The sequence below is a fragment of the Mercenaria mercenaria genome, chromosome 9 (assembly GCF_021730395.1).
Source record: "Mercenaria mercenaria strain notata chromosome 9, MADL_Memer_1, whole genome shotgun sequence".
NCBI lineage: Eukaryota > Metazoa > Mollusca > Bivalvia > Venerida > Veneridae > Mercenaria > Mercenaria mercenaria.
Window position 1 is genome coordinate 79,361,546 of NC_069369.1, and position 15,706 is coordinate 79,377,251.

The 15,706-nt window shown below is 34.6% G+C and overlaps 1 protein-coding gene across 1 annotated transcript; it reads right to left on the reverse strand.

The window, feature by feature from the left end:
• Positions 1-3,096: 3,096 nt before the first annotated feature.
• On the reverse strand, positions 3,097-6,698 carry LOC128559606 (carbohydrate sulfotransferase 1-like). Its single transcript, XM_053551821.1, has 2 exons — positions 6,156-6,698; positions 3,097-5,261 (listed from the first exon to the last, which is right to left on the reverse strand). The coding sequence occupies exons 1-2, from the start codon at positions 6,302-6,304 to the stop codon at positions 4,466-4,468; spliced, it is 945 nt and encodes a 314-aa protein (XP_053407796.1). The 5' UTR covers positions 6,305-6,698; the 3' UTR covers positions 3,097-4,465.
• Positions 6,699-15,706: the final 9,008 nt, after the last annotated feature.

Genomic DNA, 15,706 nt, shown 5'->3' on the forward strand with positions numbered 1-15,706 from the left:
TAATTCAACGTAATAATGCAACTTCTCAAAAGATCACAGCAGTAAAGCAGTACCTTGAAATTCTTCAGTCTTGCAGCTTATTTACACATCGTATTTCCCATACATGAAAGAGGAATTGTCGGACCGTTGCCCTGGTTTCAGTAGCTAAATGAACATGCTGATTACTATATTGATACTTTCCAAGGATTACATTTACGTAAGGAATTGGGGATTACTTCGACGATTTGTTTGTACCAACAAAATTTTTATCAAATTGTATGGTTTGTTACAGAACACATATACACTTTTTTTTCTATAAATATGCCAAGTGTAAGAGAGTTACAAGTATCCTCATATACACACAGTAAGATTTCTAATTGGTCACCTGTCATTTACGAACATATTTTATCAGGTTTTCCAGATATCACAACTACTTCATCATACTTTTCAATACACAGATAGTGATAACTCCGTGTATGCAATTTATAAAGTTTTCACACTATACAAATGAGCTACTCCCCAGAAATAAATACACGTAAAATATTAAGCTAATTCTGGCCTCCGTGCACATCCGGTTCATGTAATCTAGCACTGAAGCCATTCTCGTGCTCATGAGAATTTTCTTGTTTGTACACATTTTTCTCCCCGTTTCCACATGCCTAAAAGCGGAAAAAAAGAATTATTTTATGCAGGAATTGTTTATTTACTAATACGAAGTATTGTAGAAGCCAATTTCCCACTTGGAAACGTTTTAGATTGGTTTAAACAATGCATGTTTCAAAACAATTTCATTGTTACGTAAAAATATTACGGAAAAGAAATTCTGACTTTAACAGGAGTTTTCTAATTTATATTGCGGTGTGCACGCTAACTTCAGACAAAAAGCATCGCATTTGATTATGTCCGGGTGTAATGACTTGCACTATTTTTTTTATACTTTTATTAATTTAAAAGGTGCACATTTTTCTTTTCAAGTTCGTTAAGTCAAAAAACAAATAACTACAGCATCTTCTTATTATTAGGGTCGCAAAAACATTGCTTATACAAACAAATCAAAATGACTTTGATTCATTAACTTAAAGGAGCATTTGTTCAAGAAATGTAAATCGCGGAGCGTTATAGTTATCTTTTAAAAGCTACAATGAGACTCACCGATGGTCAATATCTTTGACAATTGACCGGCAAGCCATTCTATAAAAGTTTGATTAAATGACAACAGTAATAATTTCTTCGTTTTCTTCTAGTTTAAACTTTAGCCAAACAAAATCTAGAGTCGAATTGTAAACGGGTCAAAAACACACAAAATATGGACCGGCAAATTATATCAAGTGTAATATAATTAATTGTCTTAACGAGCAACTAACCTAATAGTGCGTGTGTTATAACTTTCCACGGATAATCGTTTTTTATTTAGAATAAAGAATGCACTTTTATGACAGGCAATATTCGGTAACGTTAAAAGGTTGCAGGAGTAAAATGTTAGAGTGCAATCTCTACAATAGTCCATCGATTTGTGTTTGCAGTAGCCGCATCTGCAATAATCATTTTGCTGAGAGTTGAAATCATACTTTGGAGACACGGATAGAAAAATAGAATATTGATGAAAACTCATAGCGACATAACTGAAACCATGCGATATTGAAATTAAACACGCAATCGTAAACAAGAAAGAAGGTAACAACAATTGGGATCATAACCTATTTATTTTCGTAAAATGCCAACGGCTAACTTATTTATCTGAACACTTTTAGAACTGTACTTCAACAGCATTTTAGTGCAAATTTAAAATGACTGTCATCTTGAATAAAGACTAAAACTTTTGAAAAAAAAAACGTTTTAGTGTTGTATTGCTTTTGGGTTTGCAAATACATAAACAAAATAAAGTCATAATTCAAAAGGACGTATAATTCGATGAATGGAGTCTTACATAAGGAAAGCAAATATGTTCCTTAGAAAGCATCCGAGAGAACGCAAAATTCTGTAACAATGACGTTCCAACTGTTTCTCCTCTCTTCACATCTCCTAGAATGAGAAGTGCATTGAATTTTACCATAGTAAAGGGGCCGACGAATATTTTTTGTACAAATCCAAAGAGTCATTCTCAAGAGAAATCATAACTTTCAAGCAATACTTGACTCATTTTTCTCCATCCGCAGCAGTTCAGCTGTTCAATATGTCTTTCTTCAATCAAATCTATTCAATCAAATTTTACGTATCCTTAAGATGGGTAACGATGGGCAGATAACAGAACCTTATCATACTTACTGACATTGACATTTATGTCGTGTTGGGTGACCTTTTGTTTTCCACTTTTTCTATTTTATTATTTACTTATAAGCCTTCGCGTTTCCGACAAGCACCTCTTTCGTCAATTTTAACCAATCAGTCCTCGAATACTTTACACATTTTCAAGTTTTTCAATTCTACAAAATATATCAGAGTCTATATACTTCTCTTGCTCGGCTTATTAGTCGTTTTTTCTAGGTTACTGCCTTTCAAATATAAAGTAAAACTTAAGTTTTAATTATGAATGATTAAAAAACATTTTACATAAAACTCACGTAAAGACATGGAGCAGTTATTTCGAATAACACAGAGCCGATGATTGCCGTTTTAGCAATAATGGATTGAAAATGTCTGGCTAGAAAATCGTCTGTTGTAAAAACAAAATTAAAATATATCGTTTTGAGCCCTATATAAATTATTACTTTGTTTTCTGATTTGTTCTACTAGCAATCACACCAAGTTATTATTTCGTTTAGTTTTCACTGTCAAGACAAATCATGTCACAGTACAAAAAAGTTAAAATGTATTGCCAGAAAATGTAAAATATCTCCCTTTTTATTGAAAGTCTACAAGTAGGAAGATTTATGTACATTTTATTAGATGTCTTTTGTATAAATGTTTGTTGCACAGAAATCATATTCCTTGCATGCCATTCATGACTTTTTCAATGAATGCATAATTTCGTATTCTACTTTAAATAGTGCGTAATAGAAAAGCATTCATTTTATTTCTTCTCTTATTTGAAAAATACGGTATGCAAGAAAAAAAATATGTCACTGGTAGAAGGAGTGGATGGAAATATCTGACTCTCGGGTAACAGTTTTACGGGCACTTAGCAAAACCTCGTTACCGCCTAAACGTACAGTTTCCATCTAGCAAGATATTTCAATCCGCACCTTCATCCAGTGAAGGAATCTTGCAAAGTTATCTGTAGTCGCAGAAATTCAATGACTACAGCAAACGTTTTAATTTATGTTAGTAGCTAGTACGAAGAGTCTGCAATCAGGTACAACAGCTTAATCTACTAGTGTGCGTGAAATGCAGATCGCGGCATACGTTTCAACTGTTCTCCTTAAAATCTACAAGAGAAAACTTGAAAAGTCAGGAAGTTGGAAGTCAGAAGTGCGGAAGTTAGAAGTCAGAAGGGTGGAAGTTAGAAGTAGAAAGTCAAGAAGTTGAAAGTGAGAAGTGCAAAAGTTAGAAGTCAGAAGTGGGAAGTACGGAATCAATTGTCCCTCCAGGGCAGTGATTTTAAAATTGTGCTCACCTGGAATTAAACAAGTATGCATGATTACCTGCTCAGTAAAGAAGACCCTTAAAATACGCGAAAATTACTATGTTCTGAATTATTGCATATTGAACCAACATAGTGAAATCCTACAGGTTCCCTAAACCATTTCAGGACATGCCCGTAAATGTTATTATAGCTTCTGCCTCACTCAACCCTTTTGTCTAATTTCATCGATGTCATTATGTATTCCAGTATACATGTGAAATGAATAGATACAATAAAATGTGATTACACTTTGGATTTATGATTGCTGGACTGAGGGTCAAAACAAATGGATCCCGATTATTCTTGATATTTTTTACATTTTAGTGGATCTAATTCATCAAATATCGTACAATCGTAACTGTTAGTTATTACGTTGTGTTATAAATCTATAGTCACATGAATCGATAGTTGTACGATGGTCCTAAGTCGTATAGGTCTGCATGTGTCTGTACTAGTAAGTGTCTCGATTTGTACTGTGACAAACTGTGACAATTTTATGAGAATTAATATACTAAATTGTAACCACGAACAAATTTTGGAATGATCGTTTGTGTATGAAACTTTATATGAAAACCTGGTACACTACTGTAATACGAAAATGGAATCCGCCAAGTTTTTGCATCTTCAAAAATAAAAGAAATGCAAGTAACAGATGGACACCGCTGTCTACTTTTAGGAATATCTTTCTGGCAACAGGGTTCATCTGAACTGTTTGTGCATAGCGCCAGCGTCTATCGCATGTTACATGCACTTGAAAGTTACAGTAAATTACTATCGACCGGGATAAGTCTATTTATAAGATCTGGAATCTATCAAGAAAAATTTCCTCCTTTTAAGATATTCCTTCATTAGCTCTTCTGTGGGCCGCTTTGATATCTAGTGTCACTGTGTTCTTGTTGTACTAATTCACACTACATGCATTAGCTATCTTGATGGAAATGTTCGATTTCTAAGCGCTTGAGAGGATACAAAAGGGAGATAACCTAAAATAACATTACTTGTTCTGCACGTTTTGTAAATAAATGTAGCTTTTTTGTGATCAATATGTGATCGCCATTCACTGGCTGTTTTACTGGAATTTTTTCTTTGAGTACTATATGCAGATGAATCACGTAACGCATGCGTCTGCTCAAAAATAAAATCTTGCAAACGTTTTTCAAACGTTAACCCTAAAAATTTAAAAAGAGTTTCTGCAGTTTCTAATGGATTTTCAGCTAGATCTTCGTAGTGCAAAATTTTTAACCGTGTTGGTTGTTTCTTCAGAATTTCTTTTGAAACTTTAAGATCCTTCTCTATTGTAGAGCAATGTACTTTTACGTCCTTCTTGAAAGTTTTTGCTGTTACTACTTGAATTTTGAGCCTAGAATGCATAATTCCTCTTGGATCTCTAACAAGATGTATTATTTTCATATTTGGATACAATGGCAGCAGCTTTGAAGCGTCTTCCATTGACAAGCGTATAAATTTCAGCGCCCATAGTTGCGCCTCCTTACAAAAACTTGTCGTTGTTCTAAAACATATTTTAAGTTTTGCATCAACATGGTTTATACTTGTAGACAAATGACCTTGACTACAATAAAAAAAAGGCATCATGACCTTTGTGAAATCTCGGTGGTGACGGCAGGTGAGAGTTTGTGTACTCAAAGATTCAATCTTACAATTCAACCAACTGTTAATTTCATCCAGGAACACTTCACTTCTTTCAGATACCGAATAATTTCTGAAAAGATAATAACACAATCATAATACATGTTTTTAAAAACAAAATTGAGGTACAAAAGCATTTTTAGAAAACAATATCAATCTTAAACATTACATATTGTGCATGGAATCAAATGATATGACTATATACAGGTATATCAATAGCTTTACGTCTTTAGATTGAATTCGGTACCATTTGGTTCTTAAAACAGTAGAAATGACGAAGATATGACATAAATTTGTAGTCCATACACATCGATTCTTAACGAAAGTTTACCTTTTCTCGACATCCTCATTAATATTCATGAGTGGCAAATTACTTAATTTGCTAAAAGTAAGTTTGAATAAAAGGCAAATCCCATAGCTTTATTTTGATATACTACTGATTATGCTATCTGTAAAACTGACCAAGATGTAGTGCACAAGAAGATGTATGACAAATGCACTTAATTGAATTTTGACCTCTCTTTTGACCTTCACAGAGGTTTTTGCGCGTGGAAGGTTCAGAACCATAGACAAAAAGACAAAAATTAATGGTATTAGACAACACATATATGGTATTCAAACACTTCTGCTAAAGTGTCATGGACCGTGAGAAAAAAATGACTTTTGTCCTGATCGACCCCCAACTACTCACTTGTCTTGTTTTTCTTTCACAAGTATGGTATAATTTAGTTGATCAACCTAATTTATACTTCTTACACTTTACTTAAACTACTTTACGCGTACGCTGATAAATTTCTACAATGAACTTGTCTGTCTTTCAATTTGGACAGTACCATTACCAAAAAGATACTGACTAAATGGCAAACAGTGTGCAGATCATGATCAGACTGCACAGATGATCTTCACTGATCGCAAAGGCAGAATCAGTCGTATCCTGCATGATATGGGTTAATTATACTTTACAAACCTTGTTGTCCCATTGACGTATTTCAATGTCACTTTATCGTCTGCTGGTCTACTAAAAGCATTATGTAGCATATGTAGTGGTTCAAAAACATAGAATGCATCCGTATACTCCTGAAAGAGAGATCCTGTAAGAGTCGAACCCGACCTCATATATGCTACAATCAACACAATAGTTCTATTTCTATGAAGGTTCGCTTTATTTACGGTATTTTCTTCTATATTTTCTTCTACTGTTTTAGTTGTGTCAGAAGAGTTAAAAGTATTCTTCTCTTTTTTTCCTTTCTCACTGGAGTCCGCATTTGAATGTTTCCGATAAGTGTAAACTTTGGAAGTATATTTTGATTTAGTTCTGCTGACTTCCTTTGATTGAACTGAGCTGACGACATTGTGCGAACTTGTTGAAACTTGACCGTCGTTACTAGAAGCATTCTGTGAGCGATCAGTCTGAAAAGTGGTTGTTTTGTTCTGGTAGATTTCTGCAGGAGCCGGGGGTAGTTCAACTGCAGTTGAAAATTGAAAAAGAAAATACAAGAACAATATATATTACATTATTTGATAGCATCCGTTTTTTGTTTGTTTGTTTTTTTAAAGAGATTGCCAAACTGTCCCAATATTCCTGTAGAAAAACAGAAAGAAACAACAAAAAAAACCCTAAATATTTTACTTTTTGAGCGGACACTGTCGATTTACGCAAGAGCCCCTAGGGATAGGGAAGTTCTACACTCACATACTGTTTTAGACCATGATCTTGTTAATTTGATTTCAAGTTTATTGTTATAATTATGCCTTTAACTGAAGGTTGATGGTTTCTGCACACGGTATATTTTCTCGAGTTTAAAGGTTATATTAAGATTAGAAAAATGTTTCAGAATATAAACATGAGATGGAGAGTAGTAAATAAATACCAGTAGTAATTAAAACCTTTGATAAGATGCAGACCTTTTCAATATGACATCATAGTACGTCATTATATAAGTAAATTTCAACCAAACTTTCAAAGGATCCTCGTATAGATTTTATCTACATTTTAAGATATCGTGTAAAATGTTTATTTATGGTTTTAAGAAACGGTCTCGTCATGTCATATGTATGTCTAACTGCATACTAATTATGTCACTCATGATTGGAGTGCAAAGTTCAATAAGTCACATCAAAGACATATTATGTGCTTTAGTTACTTTTATGACCCGATCTAATGAATTGACATCCTCGAAATCACAAACAAGTCTAATTATATGGTCTTAATCACAAAAGTGACCATGTCTTATTATGTCAGTTGAATAACAATAACGTAATATGTAGCACTCAACTGCAACTGGTATATTACTTAAAACAGCAACTCGTGGCAAAGAGCCGCGTTTTAATGAATTATAATTAATATTATTCAACTCAACAGAAAATATATGAAACAGGTATTTGAAGGAAAATTCTCCTGACAGACAAAGTAGCTAATAGCTAGATACTGAATTGAAAAGTTGGCCGTATTTTTACACAAATTATACATTCGCTTTGAGGATTTGCCGTCCCATTTTTATTGCAATGGTCAAAGAAATCTTAGTCACCCTGAAGGAAACACTGGTCTATTTCTAACGTTGATCCTAAATTTACTCGTAATGGTAACAGAAAAAAATGCGACATTGGCCTATACTACAATGATCCCACGTTCCATCCTAACAGATAAACAACTAAAAAGGAGGCATTGAACTATAACAAACTTTGAAATCAGTAAATAGTCGTCTTATTGCATATATATTCGTCTTTATCTCGCCTCCTAGAAGTTTCTTGTATTTCTACTGGTCAACAGACGTCACGTCAGTGGAGACAGAATATATTCCATATCCTACAAGTACATTTCAAAATGAATTTCAATTAAAAGGAAATGGCTGCCGCATCGCTGACGTAACTGAATCTTATCACCAAGTCGGATTATTGATAAGCTCCAGCTATAGATATTGTTTCCGAGAGTAAATTCAGTGCCTTCGTGTCGTTTTCATTCTCCTAAAAGCGGAAATAGAAGAACAATAACTGTATAGGAGTCACGACCGTGGAAATCTTGTTTTAAGTTAAATCATTGTAAAACAAAGGAATTAACATATTTGTTACACAGCAGTTGGTTGAAGGATCATTTAATCTACGTGCATGATAAAGGATTTAACAGGAAACGGGGTGAAAGCCGAAGTTTCAAGACATTTGTGACATCGTGAAATCTGATGATTTTCGAAAGGCTGGAACTGAAAGCAATTAAAATTGTGTTTTTGAATTAAACCAGTTCATAGCCCGCATATTTGATTCAGTCAAAATACAAGTTATTGTGCATTACACTGCTGTTGTTAATCAGCTATAAACAAAAGATGATGACCAAACAAATGATTGTAGGATTCCAGTCTTCACTGTAGATTTATTAATGTACAAAATGTTTCGATCGTAGTGTAACTAATGATATCATACATAACTCCTATCCTAATTGTTACAGAACTATATATGGTCAACCTTAAAAGATACTAACCTCCTACATTCACCCGGCTTTTCATCCTATAAATGAAGCAACCGTAGAAAGTCAGAAGAACGAGAACCACAAATATAGCACAACCTATCTTTCTTGTGGTTAGAATACTGTCTGTCGGTAGTTTGGCATCTAAACTGTGTTCATCCATGACAACTATTTTATGAAAGTTTAACGTAAAATTAGAAAAAATAATGTAAAACTCTGCACACTTCACTTAATCCAAGCTTAGCGAAGACATTCCACATGGTTCATGGCAAGAAGTTGCTGAAAGGTATTTGAAACGGTTAGGCATTAGGTTGTAACGACGAATAATCAAGTAGTTAATGCACAAAACAAAATTTTGAAAGTCTTTTCTCTTCTTTTAGTTCTGACGAACGCTAAAGGATGTTACACAGAACTATATGAGCAAAATCTAAAGTGGTCCATACAAAGATGCTACAGACCAAATCATGTGAAAATCCATCAAACTCTTCATGAGAAAAAGTCGTCTAAATATATCTTTTTTTCTACTCTAAGCTCTTTTACCCCTTAAAGGTATCAAGGAAAAACCATTTGAGTGCACTTGAAAAATGTCTATGTGAAGATGCTACAGGTTTGTGAAGATTAATCCAGTTTTTCAAGAGAATGTCAATTAAAAACATTTTCCGTTTACTTTTAAAGTTCTAGTGGCCTTTACACTGGGCCGACCTGAACCATTTTATTAAGGACCATGCAGGGATGCTACAGACCAAGTTTGGTAAAGATCCAATAAGTTGTTTGTGTGATGATGCTGAATGGTTTCCCATTTTAAGTTGAGATGCTCCTCGAAGGGATCAAAGTGATCCATCTAAACGAACTTGAACGAGGTCCTTGCTATAATGTTTGTCTATTTTTATATCATTTATAGGGACCAAGTGTACTCATTTGAACAAACGTGAAAGGACCTTGCAATGTTGCTACAGTTCAATTTTGGTAAAATCCACAAAGTGGTTCATGAGGCGGTCATATAAGGAATGTCTGTTCTAGGCTCTGACGGCCCCTGAAAACGGACAAGCTGTATCATATAAGAAGACTTACAAGATGACGATCGCGCGGTTTATGATAAGTCATTTTAAAATACTTCTCTTTTTAGCTCTGGCGACCCCTAAAAAGTACAAAACTGAACCATAAGAAGTCCATGCTATGATGCTGCAGAACAAGTTTCAATTAATTCTGACGTCAAAATGTGATAATATAAACTTGCATCTTCAACATTGCATTATGTTAATACATATTTTCTCCTGAGATATATATAAAGCGCAATAATGTGGAAGACTGTCGCGTATTGTAAAATCTTTTCTCAAATAAAGATAAAATAGTTTGTCACGTTTGACGTCATTGTAGCGTAATAAACCCATTGCATAATATTGGTATTACACTAGTGTAATAAAGCTTTGACGTTGACTTTGTTTTAAGAGTAATAATTGACCTGGTTTATAATAGGCATAAAGACAGAAGACAATTTGATATTTCAACGGGAAAAGCTAACGCGTGATAAACAGAACATTACAATTGTGTCTTTTCACATTTAATTTATTAACACGTCGAAAAATAAATAAAATGCTCGATGGAGCCTTGCATTTCATTTTACTTGAAATAAAACTGGTAATAAAGGCTTTATTTTCTAACTATTAGACGTCAAAGCAGCGGAAGACAGACTATAAATAATTAGCTTAATTTATCCAATATTTCCTCAATAACGTACTCAACAATAGCATTATATTTGACAATATATAATAAATATACACACCTACCTTCTTTAAATATAAACTTCTTATTTCAAAATATTCGTTGTAACGCAACTACATTACATGTGGTTTTACACGGTCAAAGATACCTAACGCTACGTTGTCAACGACAACAAATGTTTTTGAATTAATTAGCTTCTTTGATTAAATGATAAACAATAGATCTTGAATTAGTCTATATTTTTGGGAAACACATCCGAATCTAAGCATACTTTGTCCAGATCACAAAATAACCCTAGAAAAGTTATCTTTCACTAACTTTTTTTCGGATTAAGTAGTGTGTTTATTATGAAAAATGACGCTTAAGAGCTAAATAATTATAAACTTGTAGTACTCCAGTCTCAAGTTTTAACAGAAAGCAATATCAGGAGCAGTTTGAACTTTCAGGTTTCAAAATATCTTTTATCCAAATTAACAAAATATGTTATCACCGAAAAAAAAACCTACATCCATTAAATGTTGCAATAGCTAGTTAAAGAAGTGCCTGTGTAGCTTACAATATATCTGCCTTACATTTCAGTCGTTTTGTCAATATATTGAACCACTGGACATCTAACCAAACATCTGTCCCTGTAAACAATACATTGTGATTTAGTCCTGTCTTGTGAGATACCTCAGGTTATCTTTGATAAAAGAGAATACAATAAAAACAAAAATGAATTAAATAAGTAAGACATGTTTATCAATCGGCAAAATATTGACTTATATATACACCATGTGTTTCGACTGTCATTATAATCATAAGACATAGATTCATGACAGGGTCATTTGGATGATATTCTTTCTGATATCCTTTCGAAATCAAATGGTAAATGCTACTGTTATGTAAAAGGGCATTTGGGGAGGTGGGTGGGGGGGGGGGGGGGGGGGTGTAAAGATCATTTAAAATCTATCATATTGATTCAAACCAACTTAGATATTTGTCGTATAGGAGTACAATAGGTGTTCAATTTTGCCTGATGTGATAATATGTAAGATATAAGGAACTTCAAGGCATGAGTTCTTTGATAAAGCTGTTGCTGTTGGAAGAAACATGTTGTGACATGTAACGTAGTAGATGGGGTGTAGTTCTGTGTGGCAAGTCACTTTCAGCGGGAATGAGGGTGGGGGCGCGTAGTTGCTCTGTGTGCAAGTGACGTGGAGAAGCTGTAGCTCTGATTGTATTCCGCTTTGTAATGCAGCTCTAGATATCCCCCTGTGACATGGAGTGGAGTTAACTCTGACTACATCCCGCTGGAGGGAAGTAGCTCCGAATGGATTCAGCTATGTTAAGGAATGTGGAGTAGGAGTAGCTCTGAACTGTCCCTCTGTGGAAAGAGACACAGAACTAGAGTAGCTCTGAACGTATCCCACGGTCACAAGAAACGTGGAAGGAAGTAGCTCTGATTGTACTAGTATCCCGCTGTCACAAATGGCGTAGAGGGAGAATGACTCTGAATGATCCCGCCGTTACTAGAGACACAGAAGGGGTGTAGCTCTGAATGTATCCCGCTATGAAAATAGACTTTGAGGAAGAGTAGCTCTGAATGTATCCCGCTCCGAAAAAAAGGAGAGGAAAATAGCTCTGAGTTATCCCGCTTTGCATGATACACAGAAAGGGAGTAGCTCCAAATATACCCTACAATATGTCAATAGATGTTAAGGGAAAGTAGCTCTGAATGTATCCCGCTGTGACCAGAGACGTTGAGGGACAGTAGTTCTGAAACAAGAAGCTGCGTTCAATAAACGCTTGATGCCCCCGGTGGCATCCTTGTCGATACAAAGCAACCTAAGTCCAAAACGAGGTCAAGTTCAAGGTCGAACTGAGGTCAGGTGATGTCTGAAGATGAGGAATTGTCACAGGTTACATCTGCATTAGTATCAAGTCATTCTAGTAAGGGGTATTGATGCTAAACGAAACGGTCCCGTTTGGTTAACCAAGAGATGGCCCATATAAAGCAACCTAAGTCCAAAATGAGGTCAAGGTCAAGGTCAAACTGAGGTCAGGTGATGTCTGAAGATGAGGAATGGTCACAGGTTACATCTGCATTAGTATCAAGTCATTCTAGTAAGGGGTATTGATGCTGGACGAAACAGTCCCATTTGGTTAACATCGTACGGACGAACGGACGAACGAACTGACGGACGGACAGGACAAACACTATATGCCTCCCGCATCAGCAGATGCCGGGGGCATAAAAAACAACATTTCGCTATGATAAAGAACATGAGGTAGGAGTATCTCTGAATTATCCATCTGTGGAAAGAGACAAAGAGTCGTTGAATTAGAGTAGCTTCAACACGTAAAAACTCATTCCCACAAACCTCCACCCTTTCCACTACTTTGCATAAATATGTATATTTTCGCAAAGTAAACACATCTAATTATTTACACTCTATATCAAGTTCAAAAAGATGTTACAACTTACAGTCATGTTGTTTGTTTATTAAATAACAAGCTGCTGTCAATCAATAACAGAATGTTCAATATATTGTACAAAATGGAACAAAAACACAAACTGTTCTGCGGACTTCGAGACCCATTTATAGAGTTATTGCATACTTAAATTAGAAAAGCTGAAGAAACATCCTGATGTATAAAATTTGTCACGCAAATGCTAAATAACAACATTTGAATACATTGAATATTTTGAAATGACAAGTCATAAAAGATTTTAAAAGCTAGGACAATAAGTCCTGAATAATATGTAATTATATATGGAGACATAAATTCATTTTACTGTCAAATCGCCGATTAGTGGGGCGCGCTGTCTTACATGCAGCTCTTGTTTTTCAGCTTCTGCAAGTCAAGCAAGTCAGTCTGATATGTACATTCTATTTAATCAATGAGAGTTAACCACCTGTTGCATTTAAATTAAAGCTGAATGTCACATGGTTAAACGGATTAGTTAACAACAGCAATAGAAGTAAAACAGATTCATTTTAAGATTACAATCGGACGAGAATATGCCATTGCCTGATTGTAAACTGGAACCAATAAGAGATGTTTGAGAACAAAATGTAATGTTTCAAATGAAACGTGAGACAAGTATCACACTAGAAAAAAAAAAAAAAAAAAAAAAAAAATATATATATATATATATATATATATATATATATATATAATACCACAGTTACGTCCAGAAAACAAATTTTGCCAAAACAAAAAAATAGCATGAAAAGGGCATTATGTGGTGAAAAAAATCAGAGTTATGGGTATTGTTACCATACATGCAAAAGATGATAATAAATATACATTTAAATTTTCAAGTCATTATCTAATATTGTACTAAAGGTATATCCAGAAAGCGAACATTGCCAAAAAGCTTGAAGTATGAAACGGCATAATTCTGTCAAAAATAGTCAAAAATACAATTAGAATTATGGGGATTGTATCCACATATGCAGATGATGATTATAAAGAAATATTTTTTAATTTCAAGTCAGTCTCTTTTCAAATGACTAATGATATGTCTACAAACGATGCTTTCGAAAAGAATTGGCATGAAAATAATTCCAAGTATAACAACTTGGTGACCTTGACCTTGGTTATAATGAGCAAAGCCCCTGCACATACTTTAATTGTATGCTGGACAATGTTAATGTGAACTAACAGTAAGATATAAGCAATAGTAACAAGGCTATAACAGGAAAACAAAGGTTGCCGAAAAACTTTAACCTTAAAAATAACCTAAGTATAACACATTGGTGACCTTAGACTTAGTCCCTGCACATAATTTGTTTGTATGCTGGACAATGTATATTTGAAATACAGTAAGATATAAGCAAAAGTAACAAAGATATGGCAGTAAAACAAAGGTTGCCGGAAAAAACATTGGACCCAGCCCCTGCACATACTTTGTATGTAGGGATAACGCATGTTTTTTCGTGTTATAACGTCTGCACAATCCCGTGGGATTGGTTGGTGCCCGAGCCCGTAGGGCGAGGTACTAACGTATCCCGAGGGATTCTGCAGATGTTATAACACGAAATGAACATGTGCTAACGCTATTCTAGCATAAAATGCGGAAAAAATACTCATAAGTGAATACATCCTACCTCAACGTCATTAAATTTCCATGAAATGCGCGGGAATGTCTGAGCTGTTTTTTACGTTGACGTCATTTCATTTTGAATTATCCGTTTTGGGACCGAATGACATTTACGCTTTGCCATGGAACTCGCATATATAAAAAGGTGTTATAACAGCACGTGAGCGCGAGAATCTCTCTGTTAACACACGTTTTCTCTCCTATTAAAACACCCCCGAAATTTGACAATAACAACAGTTTTATACTAGAATGCATGCTGAACAATGTTAATGTGAAGTGACAGTAAGATATAAGCAATAGTAACAATGATATGACAGAGAAACAAATGAAATCGAAAAACATTAACTTTAACATAACCTAGTATAAAACCTTGGTGACTTTGACCTTGGCATAATGGGCACAGCCCCTTCACATACTTCGTTTGTATGCTGGACAATGTTAATGTGAACTTACAGTAAGATATAAGCAATAGTAACAAGGATATGACAGAAAAACTAAGGTTGCCGAAAACTTTAACCTTAGAAATATCCTAGTATTACACCTTTGTGACCTTAACCTTGAGAATAATGAACCCGGTTACTGAACTTACTTTGTTTGTATGCTGGACAATATATATATGAACTTACATTAAGATATAAGCAATAGTAACAAAGATATGGCAGAAAAACAAAGGTTGCCGAAAACTTTAACCTTAAAAATAACCTAAGTATAACACCGTGGTGACCTTGACCTTGTGTGGTATGGGTCCAACCCTTGCACACATTTTGTATGCATGCTGAGCAATGTTAATGTGAAGTTACAGTAAGACATAAAAAATAGTAACAAAGAAAAACAAAGGTTGCCGAAAAACCTTTAACCAAGAAAGCTCACGCCGACGCCGTGGCCCATTTTCTCCGAATAGCGGAGCTAAATATCGAAGTGACAGTAAATTGATTCTGATGACAATAATGCACATATATTATTGAAAAGTTCCATATTTTATTATACATTGTAGTTCTTTTTGTAAATTCTTTGAATCTTTTTGGTTGAGATTACAATTCCGCCCAGGCACTTGTGTGGTATACATTCTGTCGTAAAGCGGTTCGATGAATTTGATCTATTTAAATACGAAGGATGTAGCCACCTTCAGTAGAGCAAAGGCTGAACGGAAACTGTGGTAACTCAATGGAGTTAAAGAAAAAGTTACGACAGTTTCCGTTTACTTTTGAAATGTAAAGAATTAAGGGGTTCGAATGGATAGGATTGTACA